General features: G+C 44.6%; 1 protein-coding gene across 4 annotated transcripts in view; it reads left to right on the top strand.

The window, feature by feature from the left end:
• Window positions 1-15,295, top strand: part of BFAR (bifunctional apoptosis regulator) — a 317,639-nt gene that overhangs the window by 79,082 nt on the left and 223,262 nt on the right. For all 4 annotated transcript variants that reach the window (XM_085628281.1, XM_085628279.1, XM_085628282.1 and 1 more), the window contains exon 3: window positions 5,635-5,982. In XM_085628281.1, coding sequence (XP_085484407.1) covers window positions 5,720-5,982 — 263 coding nt within the window. In that variant the 5' untranslated portion in view covers window positions 5,635-5,719. The remainder of the gene's footprint in view (window positions 1-5,634; window positions 5,983-15,295) is intronic.

Genomic DNA, 15,295 nt, shown 5'->3' with positions numbered 1-15,295 from the left:
CCTTGAAAGGCGCATTCCCTAGTTCTCCCCCAGATAGGGAATCCAAGAAGGTGGACCACCTTGGGAAGAAGATGTTTTCTTCCACCAGCTCATGGCTGCGTTTGGTGAACACGGCATTTATATACCCATACGGTGTGGGATATGATTGCGCAAGTGTTGCCACAGTGTCCGGAGGAGGCCAGGGCCGTGCTCACCCGTGCAGTTGCTGAGGGTCAAGATGCAGCTAAGTTCACCATCCTGTGTGGGCTGGACACCGCCGAATCTCTTGGCAGAACGGTTTCCACTTCGGTAGCCCTGAGGAGCTAAGCCTGGTTGAGGATGTCTGGTTTTTCAGGGGATGTCCAATCCACCCTTCTGGACATGCCCTTTGATGGCCGTCACCTATTTGGTGACAAGGCGGTCTCCGCTCTCAAGCACTTCAAGGATTCTAGGGCTACAGCCAGATCTTTGGGCCTCGTGGCAACCTCTCACCCCAGGCAGTCTGCCTTTTGTTGCAACAGAAGGGGTGCCCCACCACGCTTCACCCAAGCGAGCCACAGGGCCATGCAAGCTATCCAGTCTATGCGTGGCCGTGGGACCCAGTGACGCGGGTCTGGGGGCCAGCGGGCAGGCCAGTGCACTCATACCCTCCCTCCAGCAGCCTCAAAACCTTCCTAGTTCGACTTTTAAGATTCACCATTACTTCCCACACTGGCAAAATATCACGTTGGACAGGTGGGTTTTGTAGATAGTCCGAAGGGGCTACTCCCTCCCCTTCAAGACTACCCCTCCCTCCATGCCACCAGCACTCCATCGCATGTCAGAGCATTGCTTGGCCCTTTTTTACCAGGAAGTTACAGCTCTCTTGGACAAGGGAGCTATCGATCGGGTCCCTGAGCCTGAAGTGGGTTGTGGTTGGTATTCCCACTACATTCTGGTACCCAAGAAGGACGAAGGCCTGCGTCCTATCTTGGACCTCAGGTCTCTACACCGCTTCCTCCGAAAGGAGCAGTTCAAAATGCTAACCTTGGCTCAGGTCCTATCTGCCTTCGACCCCGGAGACTGGATGGTGGCGTTGGACTTGCAGGACGCTTATTTCCACTTCCCCGTCCTGCTAGCCCACAGACGTTACCTACGGTTCACGGTAGGCCATGAGCATTTTCAGTTCACCGTGCTCCCCTTTGGCCTTACCAGTGCCCCTCGAGTGTTCATAAAAGTGATTGCGGTGGTCGCAGCTCATCTGCGCAGATCAGGGGTTCCAGTCTTCCCCTATCTCGACGACTGGCTGTTGAAGTCGGGCTCACCCCAGGCTGTCGTCTCCCGCCTCCAGACTATGGTGGACCTCCTGCATTCTCTGGGGTTCCCTCTCAGAAGCTTCGTTTCATCCGAGCAGTTCTGGACTCAGTGCAGTTTCGGGCCTATCCTCCCGAGCAGCGAGTCTGGGATATTCGGGCTACAATACAGATGTTTCAGCCTCTATCCCAGGTTTCGGTCAGAATGACCCTGAGGCTGCTGGGCCTAATGGCCTCCTGCTGCATCCTGCTGATGGATCATGACAGGTGGCATATGCAGGCTCTGTAGTGGGATCAGAAGTTCCAGTGGGCACAGCATCAGGGGAATCTTTTCGATTGCGTCCCTATCTCAGAGGGCACTGCACACCAATTGCAGTGATGGCTAACGAACCAGGATTGGGTCACCGGCAGACCCCTTTCCCTTCCCCAACCAGAGTTCACAGTAGTGACAGATGCATCTCTTCTGGGGTGGCGTGGCCACATGGGAGAGGCGGATTTCAGAGGCGTCTGGTCTCCAGCGGAGTCCGGGCTCCACATCAACCTTCTGGAGATCTGGGCGATTCGTCTTGCACTAAAGGCATTCGTTCCCTCTATCCAGGGAAGAGTAATGCAGGTATTCACGGACATCACCACTGCCATGTGGTACTAAAACAAACGGGGTGGGTGGGGCCGTGGGCCCTATGTCAAGCGGCTCTCCGCCTTTGGACATGGCTGGAGCATCAGGGCATATCTCTGATGGTTCAACACCCGGCAGGTTCTCTGAATGCCAGGGCGGACTAACTCAGCCTCAGGTGCATGATGGATCACGAATGGAGTCTTCACTCGGAGGTGGTGCAAGGTCTCTTTCAGAAGTGGGGAGTGCCTTGGAGAGAACCATTCGCCACCGAAGAGAACACGCAGTGTCAGCAGTTCTGCACATTGGAATTTCCAAGGCGGCACTTGCTTGTTTACGCTTTTTGGCACGAGTTGAGTTGCGGTCTTCTATATGCCTTTCCGCCTATACCACCTCTGCTTAAGACGATCAAGCTCAACCGGGTCCCAGTCATCCTTGTGGCTCTGGATTGGGCACTCTGATATCCCGAGCTCTTACACATGGCCATCGATCCTCCGATCGAACTGCCTCTCCGGGAAAATCTTCTGTCGCAGCAGCAGGGGACGGTCCTCCACCCAAACCTGACCAGTCTCCATCTCCTCATGTTGATTGAGCGGTGACAGTTGACAGCTTTCGACATTCCTCCCAAAGTCTGTAACGTTATCATCTCAGCCAGGCGTCCCTCCACTAAAACGGTATATGCCTGTAGATGGAACAAATTTGTGGCATGGTGCACAGCAAAGGCTGTGGTTACACTTTCTGCCCCTCTTTCAGAGGTTCTCCTCTTCATTCTCTTTGGTCCAGTAGGGCTCTGCTCTGGCCACCCTTAAAGGCTATCTTTCAGCCATTTCGGCCTTTCTTTGCCTTCCTGATCAGCCTTCTCTTTTCAAGTCCCCGCTTGTGAATAGATTTCTGAAGGGCATTACTGGTCTCTTTCCTCCTTCTCTTTTCGTATTGCCCCAGTAGGACTCTAATCTTGTCCTTGCTTATCTTATGTGTGCTCCCTTTGGGCCACTACATAATTGTCCTCTTCGTCTTCTTACTTTAAAGACCACCTTCCTGCTTGCCATCACCTCTGCTCGCAGGGTGAGTGAGCTTCAGGCTCTGTCTTTCAAGCCTCCCTTTCTTGCTGTTCATCCGGACAAAGTGGTCCTTGGCACTAGGCCCTCCTTTTCTTCCCAAAGTAGTTACCTCTTTCCACATAGGTTTTACCAACACATTGCTCACCTTCTTCCTACAAGCACCCTTCCTAAGAGGAGCAGAGACTTCACCGTCTGGAGCCAAAACTGGAGCTGTCCTCCTACCTTGACCGCACTAAAGAATTCCGGGCGGACTATCAACTCTTTGTTGCTTATGTGGGCGCCAAGAAAGGTCGGCCATGCCATCTCTCGATGAGTTGTTCTGTGCATCAAGATCTGGTATCCTTTGGTAAGAAAGGAACCTCCAGTAGGACTGCGTGCCCACTCTACCAGGGCGACGGCATCCACTACTGCTTTGGGACATGGAGTTCTGCTGATTGACATCTGTCAGGGAGCCACGTAGGCATCCCTGCACACGTTCACAAAACATTACTGCCTGGACAGCCAAGTCCGGAGAGATTGTTTTTTCCGACCGTTCGGTTCTCCAGGACTTTTTGGTGTGAACTTAGTTCACAGACCCACATCCAGGTCTGATATTGCTCGGGTATCTATTCTAAGGTAAGAAATCTATAACTACGGTCTATTTCAGATGAACACGTTTTTTACCTTCGGTAACGATGTATCTGTAAGAGACATTTGTAGTTATAGATTCCTTACCGCCCCACCCATCCTCCACATTCTGCGAACTGACTTTTAGGGATAGGGACTCCGTTCCACGGCCCTAGGTATGTGCACCAGTGGTCAGTGTCTTGCTCGGCACTTCTAGCGTGGAAAGTCATGTCGGAACTGACGTCAGTGCGCAGGGGCGCCGTCTAAGTAGACACCGCAACGCCATCCCGACGACCACGACACCTGCGACGGACGTGGAGTCGACCGACGCCACCTACGGGCGCGCAGGGGTACTGCTACGAAAAAATTCTCTGGATCCATTCTGACGCCTGAGGGTAATTCTAAGGTGAGGAATATATAACTGTATAGGTCTCCTACAGATACATTGTTACCGAAAGTAAGTAACTTGTTCAATTAGCCTCTAAAATAGGCTTTTTGAGCAAGGTTTAAGCAACTGCCTTCTTTCAGCTTGCTAAAATGACTCCATCAGATGACTAGATATTAAACAAAGTGGCAATTTTTTGTCCTCCTCGTAAAAGCAAGGGATTTAATCACTTACAGTTAAAAAGCATCACTAGGTAGTCAGAGCTGGGTGTGCAGGTTATGATTTTAATGTCTTAGACTATAGGTTCTGTGTGATATGATTAAATGTGGCTGGCATTGCTGATGCGGTTTGGGAAGTGGCGCTTACTACTCTTGGCTTTCATTGTGAAAGGCATTCTTGTGTAGGGTTGCCGGTCTGAAGCATCTTTTGAAAATTGGAGAACAATGGTAAGAAGGATTAGATTAGTGTGTGTGTAGGCAGACCTACTCATTTTTGGGATCCCATGTGTTTTGAACTTTGCACCACCACCATCCTTCTTGTGTGAGATGAGCAGGAGCTGTATGGCGATTAAAGACTCAAATTACATTGGCTTCGTGTAGAGCAAAACGTAGATTCAAAAACATAATTCAGTCATGTCAGGCGGCTGTTCCTTAAAGCATCTGGAATTTGTAACACAAAGTGAGAAGATGTATAAAGCTGTGTAGAATGAATTGCTTGCCGCTAAAAACTGTGATGGATGCATGGCAGAAGGTAATCTGAGGAGAGAATATGCAGCATATGTTACAATGATGTACAGGCCTTTGAACATGTCGTATTTGCTTGTTCTGCTTTGAAAATTTATCAACCGAGATTTTTCAAACCACTTATGATAAAATACATTTTTTTTAAATGGCAAGTGCTGCAATGGAGATTATAAATTGCCCAATTAATCAATTAATGTGCTGTAATTTTTTTAATTTGTATTAATGAATGTCATTTTGTATACTGCAGATCTCAGTGTAAGATCTCAACATTTAGTGAACTTGAATACTGGCTTCTGTTTGAAATGAGAAAAACACAACAATGACAACAGTGGAAGTTTGAGCTCTACTTTCTTTAGCTTATTGTGTGGTGCTTTATTTGACTGGAAGAAAGTGCACGCACTATCACAAATTGTGCAAGTGAAGTACTTCTAAGAAAATTTAAAGGCTAACTGAAGTGTTTTATAGATGTTTCCCGCACATCCATGTTCCCAAGGTGCCTTTCTGAGTAATATATAAACATATGCTTGCGCTCAGCTACTTGATCGTATGTGTGCATGTCAGCACTACACCTGGAGCCGAGGAGATGTGCACATAATGGAACCCACTCAATTTAATTGATTCATTGCAAAACCTAGATCTATTACCTCCTGAGCCTGACATGTAGTAATTTTGGACTTCATGTCTGTTGTGAGTTCAATTTCATATTTAATAATCACATCCCATTCTCATGGTCATTATCCTAATATTGACATGCCATCAAGGTAGGAGGCAAGGTCTTCATGTAAGTAACATCCTACACCGGACTGCATGTATTTAAAGAGTGGTAGTTTTCTTTAACTGCTCTATCAGATTGTTCCAAAGATCACACCTAATTTCATCCCAGACATACCAACAGAGAGCACTTTTTACAACTGTTATTCTGCTATGTGTTACAAAAGTCTCATTTATATTTCAGGATTCATTATGTGTTAAAAATAATCGAACAATCTTCACAAGTGAAACCCTCCTTAATAGAACCAGAACTCTTCATTGAACAACAAATGGAGGAAGATGTGGAGTTACGAACTGCTTCTGAGATAACTGAAGAAGACCGTTCTGTTCCACAGTTCACCCGCCACATTTCTGTAAGCAAATTCTCTTGCCACTGCTGTTATGACATCCTTCTAAATCCCACCACCCTGAACTGTGGGCACAGTTTCTGTAGACATTGCCTTGCTTTGTGGTGGGTATCTTCAAAGAAGACTGAATGTCCGGAATGTCGAGCGAAATGGGAAGGGTTCCCGAAAGTCAACATTCTTCTCAGGTGAGCATTGTAATAAAATAAGTACGTACATTCTAACTTTTGTATATGGCTTTCATGTCACACATGATAAGAAAATAAAAGAATGTAACCTTCAAAATTCTAAAATTTCCATTTTAATATTTTTTCTGACTCAACTCTTGCTAAGTATTGTTTTCAGAAAGTTTATTTAAATAACATTCACATTGATCAGGTTTTGTTAAACATTCAGTTTAATCACTCCTTTACACCAGGAATTGTTTTTGTTTTATGTTCAGATAGTTTATTTTTTTACAAATATAAAGATAAAGGCAAGAAACAAACAGTGCAAAGAAAGCCGTGCACTCCAAGCGTCCTAGAGATTGATCTCCATAATACGATATCGCTAGTAACAGAATGTAGGTAATAACACGTGGATGCAAAAAAGAACGATTGGTATTTCGAAGCAGATATAGAGAAGCATACATCTAGTATATGGTGGGTCAAATCAATCACAATTGAAACAGTCAGAATAAAGAGTACTGCAAACCAAATCCTCTTGCTCATGAGTGGAAGAAAGAATGAATGGAGGGGGAAGGGAATGTAGAGGGAAGAAAAGAGGATACAGCTACACTGAGCAGGGGTGGGCTGGGTCTAGGATAAGTACTGAATATAGGCTAAATTCCAAATATAACCCCACCTGAAGAAGATGTGGCTGCATGGGGGGGGGGGGGACGTTTTTGCCTTCTGGAGGTCTTTGTCAAACGAATCCCATAGCCTTTGAGGGTTCAAAGGGCCATGGAATTTAGAGTGTAAGATGTTATCAGACCCTCCAATTGAGCATAGTAAATTTCACCATTTGTCAAAGGTGCTGAGGGTTGTGGATTTCCAGTCCGAGAGAACAGTTTTGGTGCCCAAGTAGAGAAGGAGATTTACAAGTGAAGAGTTGTAAGGGTCAAGTTCTGTCGTGCTGGGGTTGGCTTGTAGTCCTAAGGCTGTTCGGAAGTCAATTTGTATTGTAACTTTTGTGATTTGGCACAGCTGTCATGTCCTTTAGGCAAGTCCTGTAATGTATGCCCCCTTTTTACAAACCTTGTCCCATCCACACAACAATAATGGTTCTGAAAAGGAAAGTGACCTTTTACCAAGGAGCTTGCTCCTGTCTCTTCATCACCAGGCTCTTAGTATTTTATAATAAACCCTGTACCTGACATAGAAAAACATTTCCTCAGGCACTGCAAAATTATTCTGTGCAAGGGTCACCACTTTTTTCTTCTTTGGCCAACAGGCCCGCTGTGCATGATTGCATTGTTTTAGAAAAACAATTATGATTGTTTTAGAAAAACATTTATGATTGTTTTCAAAACTTATTGCTTCCAGAAGAAACCCTAGAGTGACCACTCTTGTATACAAGACCCTTATTCCCCCTGCAAATTAGAGTAGAACTCCTTCCACGCTGACACGGCGTCCTGCATGCTGAATGTTAGAAACACAGCTGTCTGACATCTCCTGCGGGGTGTCCTCCTCGGAGCAGAGATGGGGTCCTTCATTCTCTACCATCAGGTGAGGGGGTTTGTTCTTCCCTAGGGATTCTTTGCGATATACTTATATATATCTTTACACATAAACATGCTACACCTACATATCTGGCTAGGTACATTTAGGCAAATTACGTAGGGCGTGCATTATAAGAGTATGCAAGTTCTGCTGTTTTATCTGAGCTGTATATGTTCATCTTCTTAGCACTATTGTAGAAATGTATCTACTGTTTACTATATTAGTACTTGTGATTTCTTTCGTATGCTTCTGTCTCCTGATAGTCGCAGAAAATATGTTTTACACAAGGCTGATGCTAGACCAATGAATACTTATTGAAACGTCCTAATCGCCATCCTGTGTATTTTCTGAGAATAAGAAAGCATGAGTGACTGAGCGAAAAGTACTGTACTGTTTTCCACGATCCCTGAGGAATCACGGTTGTCATGATCAGTGGTTGCCAGAAACTACCTACACCACTGTAAGATACAAGGGGGTGGTAGTGGCACTGTAGAGCTAGCTGATCTAACGGCTGACGTATTCTTTGGGGGTGTCCGGAATCGGTTTAGACACCAAGCCTTCAGTTTAGGTCATGCAAAACGCGCAGGTCCTGGGGATTCCTAGTAACTACACGACATGGGGCCACCATTGTTGGTTTGGTTCTTATATTGACAGTTGAAATCTGAGTAGTTCAGTCATGCTTTTTGTTCAGTCGTGCTTTTTCAGAAAGCCCTACTCGCACAATTTGCCAACACTCAAAATTACAGAAAACTGCAGACATGTATTAACTATAAAATTGTTAGTACACGGCGTACCCGCAACAGGTAGCTGTGTTACCTTTGTGATTGAGGCACACGAGGTGTTCGGATCAAAGTTATTCTATTCTTGGGTTCAGTTCCTGCCTGCAGATCCACAGAATAAATTGTTTCGCACATACATTGTAGTTGAACCACCGCAAAAATACATTCCATACGAAGACATTGAAGTCCAGTTAACTTACCAGCAACACAGAATATGGTTTAAAGGTGCCTTCCCACACAAACATCTGTCATAAGACTCCGTCCACTCAGCATAGAAGGAGCGACCTGGACAGTCTTAGTGACATACACTCCACATCCTGAGATAGCTACACTAAAAGTGGATGAAGTCCGTAAAATATACAAAGACGTAGTCTGGCTATACAGTCACATTGTTCAGTTTGTCATGCGAACATTTACAGTCCAACCTGCGAGAAATGCCCCAGTTGGTCCACATCAGACCACACCTACAATTAGCCCACAGACACTAAGATCAGTAATGAGGACAATCCCCCTCGAAACAGGAGCAATTTCCGTTCTGGATAGCAAAATATTGCACAGCTGGAAGCAGTATTTCCCCGCACGGGTTTGCAGAAAAACGTAGAATGTTAAACATTTGCTTACCAATCGGGATGGTTCCCTCGATGGAAGATTGTACCACTTGGGAAACAATCTTTGCTGCTGTTTACATCAGAATACACGGTACCCCTTCAATAGCAGTCATTCCAGAAGTACTGAAACGGATACAGAATGAGTGCCGAGCAGGACCTGCCCTGCACTTGGGGATGAAACTGATGGGTAATTTTGCGCAAGTCTCTGCAATAATGCTGAGTAGCATAAAAGGGGAGGCAGCAGCAGTGGTCATACACCACCGCCTAAGGGAGATAGCTCCTATAAATAAGGAGCAACATTTTCCAAGAAACCTATGCCGCATGAGGTAGTTGGATTGGGAGCCACACCAGGGAAACCAAAATTACTGGTAGTCCCGACAAGGACAACTCGCAGCAAACACCCTCTTCTTCTAAAAAGAAATGGGATTACAAACAATCTAAAAATAAGAATACAGAAAATATTTTATTATCAAGGGGTGGGTCTCCCCAACGTGAGTCCTCTGAAATGAGGTATAACCTTAGGAATTGTGAAAACATTCGGAAACCTGGCAGGTATTAGGACAATGATACACATTCCTCACAGGGTTCATCTAAAAATTCTGAGAGGGGTGGGCGATCAGAACAAAAGACTGAAGATCGACCAAAGACAAAGAGGGAATCACATCGTAATTCAGATTACATTATCAAGCAGGAAGGACAACCTAAAGCAAAGCCTTAATTCAAAAAGAAGGAATAGCTGGCTTAAATCCAAAACTAGGCGATATGAGTTGTGAGGTTTCATTATGGGAAACAAGGGATTGTTCATTAGGGAGGTGCAAGTCTCAATCACACTTAGGTATTCAAGCTGGTCTAAGATTTCTTTGACCTGTCTTTTTACATCGTTTTGAATAGGGTACTGTCTCTGTGAATTTGGAGTAGATTTTAATGGGATTTCTTGGTGAGTAGACTCCACGCCCCACCCTACATGGTTCAGTATAATGCTGGAGTTAGCACTTGCACCCACTCCTCTGGATATGAATGTTTTAAAGATTCTGGAACAAGATAGGCGGAAAGCCGGCAAAATGATGCTTTCCCCTTTTTGGGCAGTCCATCACAAATTCTGGAAGCCAATCTTTTTCTGCTAACAGGATGTCCTATCCAAAAGTTAAGTTCTTCTAAAAGAAACCTTTAACTTTTCTTGTGATGTCCCCCTCTATTTGGAGTGTAATGTCGTACAGTCTGTATGGGACACTAACTCCTAGTATCAGGTGTTTCCATTGTGATCTGTACATTCAATACTGCGGTCACCAGATAATCCTTCAGGTTCTGGTGAGCTATTGTTACTTCTGCTGCGCTGTCTAGCATCGTCAGAGTCCATTTCCCGTTCATAAGTTGAGTCCTCAGTAACCTGGGCATGTCTAATTTTTAAGCCTGCTGCTTTCTTCTTTTTTTAATTGAGGCTTTACTTTAGGTTGTCCTTCCTGCTTGATAATGTAATCTGAATTAAGATGTGTTTCCCTTTTTGTCTTTGGTCGATCTTCTGTCTTGTGTTCTGTTCACTTGAGTTTTTAGATGAACGCTGAAAGGAACAAAAGAAACGTGTATCAGGGTCCTGATACCCGTCAGGTTTCCTAATGTTATCATGATTCCTAAGGTTATACTTTTTTTCAGAGGACTCCCTTTGATCGTGAATTATTTTCTGTATTTAGAAGAAGATGGTGGTTGCTTCGAGTTTTCCTTGTCGGGACTACCTGCCATTTGTGGTTTCCCTGGTTTGACTCCCAAACTATCGCTGTCTCATGCGTCATAGGTTTCTTCAATAATTTTTGGTAACTCTTGCTCCTTATTTATAGACGCTATTTCCCTTAGGTGGTAGCTTGTGGCTACTGCTGCTGCCTCCCTATTTTATGTTGCTCAGCATGATTGCAGAGACTTGGGCAAAATTACCCATCAGTTTCATCCCCAAGTCCAGAGCAGATCCTGCCCGTACTCATTCTGTATCTGTTTAAATACTTCTGGAATGACTGCTATGGAAGGGGTACCATGTATTCTGATGTAAACGGCAGCATAGATTGTTCCCCAAGTGGTACAATCCTCAATCGAGGGAACCATCCCTATTGGCAAGCAAATGGTTAGCATTCTGTGTTTTTCCTGCCGACCTGTATGGGGAAATACTGCTCCCAGTTGTGGAATTTTTTTTGTGCTATCCAGAACCGAATTTGCTCCAGTTTGGAGGGAATTGTCCCCATTACTGATTTTAGTGTCTGTGGGTTAATTGTAGGTGTGGTCTCATGTTTACCGACGGGAGCATTTCGCGCAGGTTGTACTGTTAATGTTCGCATGAAAAACTGAACAATGTGTCTTTGTATTTTGTACGGACTTCACCCACTGGTAGCGTGTCTATCTCAGGATGTGGAGTTTGTATCTAAGACCGGCCAGGTCGCTCCTTCTATGCTGAGTGGACCGAATCTTAGGATAGATGTTGTATGTGGGAGGGCGCCTTTAAACCAGTTTCTGTGTTGCTGGTAAGTTGATGGGACTTCAATATCTTCGTATGGAATGTATTTTTGCGGTGGTTCAACTACAATGTATGTGTGAAACAATTTAGTGTGGGGATCTGCAGGCGGGAACTGAACCCAAGAATAGAATCCCTCTGTTCCGAACACCTCGTGTACCTCAATCACGAAGATAACACAGCCACCTGTTGCGGGTATGCCACGTTCTAACAATTTTATAGTTGCAGCATGTCTGCATTTTTCTGTAATGTTAAGAGCATTTGCAAATTCGTCTTCCCCCCCGAACCCGAATTACCAGTTGGCTGTGAGGCATTCTTAAAAGGAGAAGAATAAAAGTTTTAGTAATTAGTAGTTTGGCACAATGTGGGAACCTTTTATCCATGCAGGCTTGTTTAAATCTTCAGCCAATACACATGGCATATCTGCTCAGCTGAGGCGGATCTCCCTTCCCACTTCAGACGTCTCTGAAAAGTGTGAGTTGGGCTTTCTGAAAAAGCACAATTGAACTACTCCTATTTTATGTGTTAATATAAGAACCAAACCAATGTTGGCGGCGCCATGTCGTGTAGTTCCTAGGAATCCCCAGGACCTGTGCATTTTGGATGACCTAAACTAAGGGCTTGGTGTCCAAACTGCTTCCGGACACCCCCACAGGATATGTCAGACATTAGACCAGCTAGCTCTAGGGGTGCCACTAGGGTGCCACTACCACCCCCTATATTTTACTGTGGTGTAGGTAGTTTCTGGCAACCACTGAAGATGACCACCATGATTCCTCCCGGATCGTGGTAAACAGTGCAGTATTTTTCGTTGAGTCACTCGCGCTTTCTTATTCTCAGAAAATACACAGGATGGCGATTAGGACGTTTAAATAAATATTTATTGCTTCAGTGTCAATCTTGTGTAAAACATATTTGCTGTGACAATCAGGAGACAGTAGCATACGAAAGAAATCGCAAGTACTAATGTAGTTAACAGAAGATACTTTGTAGGTGTAGCATGTATATAGATATATATGTATATGTACTTAGCCAAGAATCCCCTAGGAAAGAACCAACCCCCTCACCTAAGGGAAGAGAATAAAGGACCCCTTCTCTGTTCCAAGGATGACACCTCGCAAGAGATGTCCGACCAATGCGTGTCGAAGATTCAGCATGCAGGACCCCGTGTCAGCATGGAAGTAATTCTCTCATTTGTAAGGGGGAATAAGGGTCTTGTATACTAGAGAGGTCACTCCAGGGTTTCTTCTAGAAACTATATGTGTTGAAAACAATCATAAATGTTTTGAAAACAATCATAAATGTTTTGAAAACAATCGTAAATGTTTTGAAAACAATCGTAAATGTTTTTCCAAACAAATGCGATCAAGCACAGCTGGCCTGTTGCCCAAGGATGAAAAAAGTTGTGACCCTTATACAGAATAATTATGCAGTGCCTGAGGACATGTTTAGGTACGTCAGGTACAGGGATTATGATAAAATACTAAGAGCTTAGTGTCTAAGAGACCAGAGCAAACTACTAGGTATAAAGTCACTTATTCAGAACGGTTTTATTCGTGTGGATGGGATAATTCATGTAAAATGGGGGCATCCGTGATCCGACTAGCCTGAAGGACATGACAAAGTGAGGTGGTACTGGGTACAATAATACAAAATGGAATGTAGCATTCATCAGCTCCCAATTCGAAGGGATGGTTGGTTTGGCAGAGGGACACACACAGGTGTCAATCAAGATTCAGGGGTAACACCGGAGGGTTTAGTATACATAGGCCTGAACCACGCTATGTACACAGATGACCCAGGGGTAGTGACTTATTATAGTGTTGGGAAGTTATGGCTAAAAACGTCAACACTATTACAGGTGAAACAACACTTATCCCTTCTGTCTGATAACATGAAACATTGGGATTTCTTGCTAGGTCCCAAGAAACCGCGTAAAAAAAACTCTTCTTAATGCACCATCTACAAGGAACTGTGGAAAATCTGCCAACAGGAAGCTGCTGCGAGAAAAGGCCTTGGCTGTGGTAGATAATGAAATGACCACACTTTCTTCACGTATTTATTCGCTGGGCAACATTGTGTCCTCAGCAATTAACATCATGGAACAAGATTTGTCTATTCTACAACATGGGCAATCTCAATTGCGCTCCATTTTGCTTTTAAGCTGGACGCTACAATCATTGCGTTCTGGCCAAGTGCCATGGCGGTACATTAACGGCACAAATATGTTTTCGGCTTATAGTCTGACCGACAGACACATGACCATGGCATGCAGAGATGCAAAGTACTCCATGCTGCTCATTTAAATATTAAAGAAGTTGCCTTTTACAGTATCCGTCTCAACGTCTGCGGAATGGTTAATTCACGGCTATATCACGCTGCCAATCACAACATTCTAGTTCCAATACTGCAATAGATACCACGAGGTAAGCAGGTATAAAGCTTTGGGTGATGAGTACATACAGGAAACATGGGAGTTGTTGTACAGATATAGGTGTACAAATAAGGTCACTTACGTTTTCTTAAGTGGTACAGACGGTGAGAAGGCTTTAAGTGGGTCTTTAGTGTGCAAGGAGGTCTCGCTCCTCGGAGCATGTAATGCTTCAATAGCAAATTTATCTTGCTGCTTGAAAGGCTCCCCAGCTGCCGTGATTCATCTGGTTTTCGAGTTAATCTTGAATGGGAGTTATTTAATGCTGAATGATCAAGGCTATTGCGGGACGGCGCAATGCATTGCATATCTAGTCACAGAAAGCTCCAGGGTTGTTTGTTGTAAGGAAGTATTGTTTCCCCCAGCTCACATATTTAGGAAGGCACCACTGTGGACTTCATTGAAGGTTTCCAGTATAAGGTTTGATTCTCTGAGCAAACTGAAAGCCATGTTGTTTCAACAAAATGTGGCCTTAACTTAAGCCTGAGTGACTTTTGATCTCCAGGTTGCAAGGTCTTCGACAGAGATACAGGCCCTGGTAGTCCATACCAACTTTCCGCTCCATTTCGGAGAAATGGTTAATCGTATCTTTAAAATGCCTGATACGTGGGGGATCGTACACTTATTTAAGCGTATTGGATCAGGTCTGTTAACTACCTTTCAGACCATCCTCTGAGTAATTCCAGCTTTCATACACTTAGTACTTGAAACCATTTTTGGAGGGCTTCCTTTGGTCCTACTATTAGTGGCGGGCATCCTGATTTTAATCCTATTGATTCAGATGGACGTCTCAATCCCTCAAGACATGGAGAGGACACTGCTGGAACGACGCTGTGGTGAGCGTATGGTGTTCTACCTGGGTACGCCTCAGCTTTGAGAGCTGAGTGAGCATTGGTTCCGGGCTTTTAGACCAGTCTGTCTATACTGTGTCCTCCCTGTGTTCCGCTGCCTCTTCTGTGGATTTAGATGCGTTTTGGACCTGTGTGTGACACTTCCATCGGTTACACCGCCGGACATAGACGTGCTCCTGGAGCCCCTGCAAGCCCATGTGTACAATTGTCCACAGCGTATTCCCATGTTGATGATGGCATTTTTAAAGCCTCCAAGGGATTCTTCCACTCCTGTTGGAAGGGAAATCTGCTTCCAACAGGGGGAAATCGGCTCTGCTTCCCCTCCTGCTGCTGTGGGAACCAGAGATGACCATCTTTGCTCACTCAGCATGATACTGGAAATGCTGGAGAGATTGCCACCTGCAGATGCAGTATTCAGCGATGTTGAGTTTTCAGCACGGTATTCATAAACAATTTGGCCTTTTCCAGTGTTGGGAACTATTCAGCAATTTTTTTACATTTATCAAATTGAAGGACGAAGCTTACTTTGTTTTATTTATTTTTCCTGTTCTCCTTCTTTGCTCTAACTAAGCATAATCGCTTTCAAGGTGCTCAGTGTAAATAGGGAATAGGGAAAATGGCTTTTTCTTTTATGGACA

The sequence above is a fragment of the Triturus cristatus genome, chromosome 10 (genome assembly GCF_964204655.1).
Source record: "Triturus cristatus chromosome 10, aTriCri1.1, whole genome shotgun sequence".
NCBI lineage: Eukaryota > Metazoa > Chordata > Amphibia > Caudata > Salamandridae > Triturus > Triturus cristatus.
Note: the sequence above shows the minus strand (reverse complement) of the source record. Positions and strands in the feature narration are given on the sequence as shown.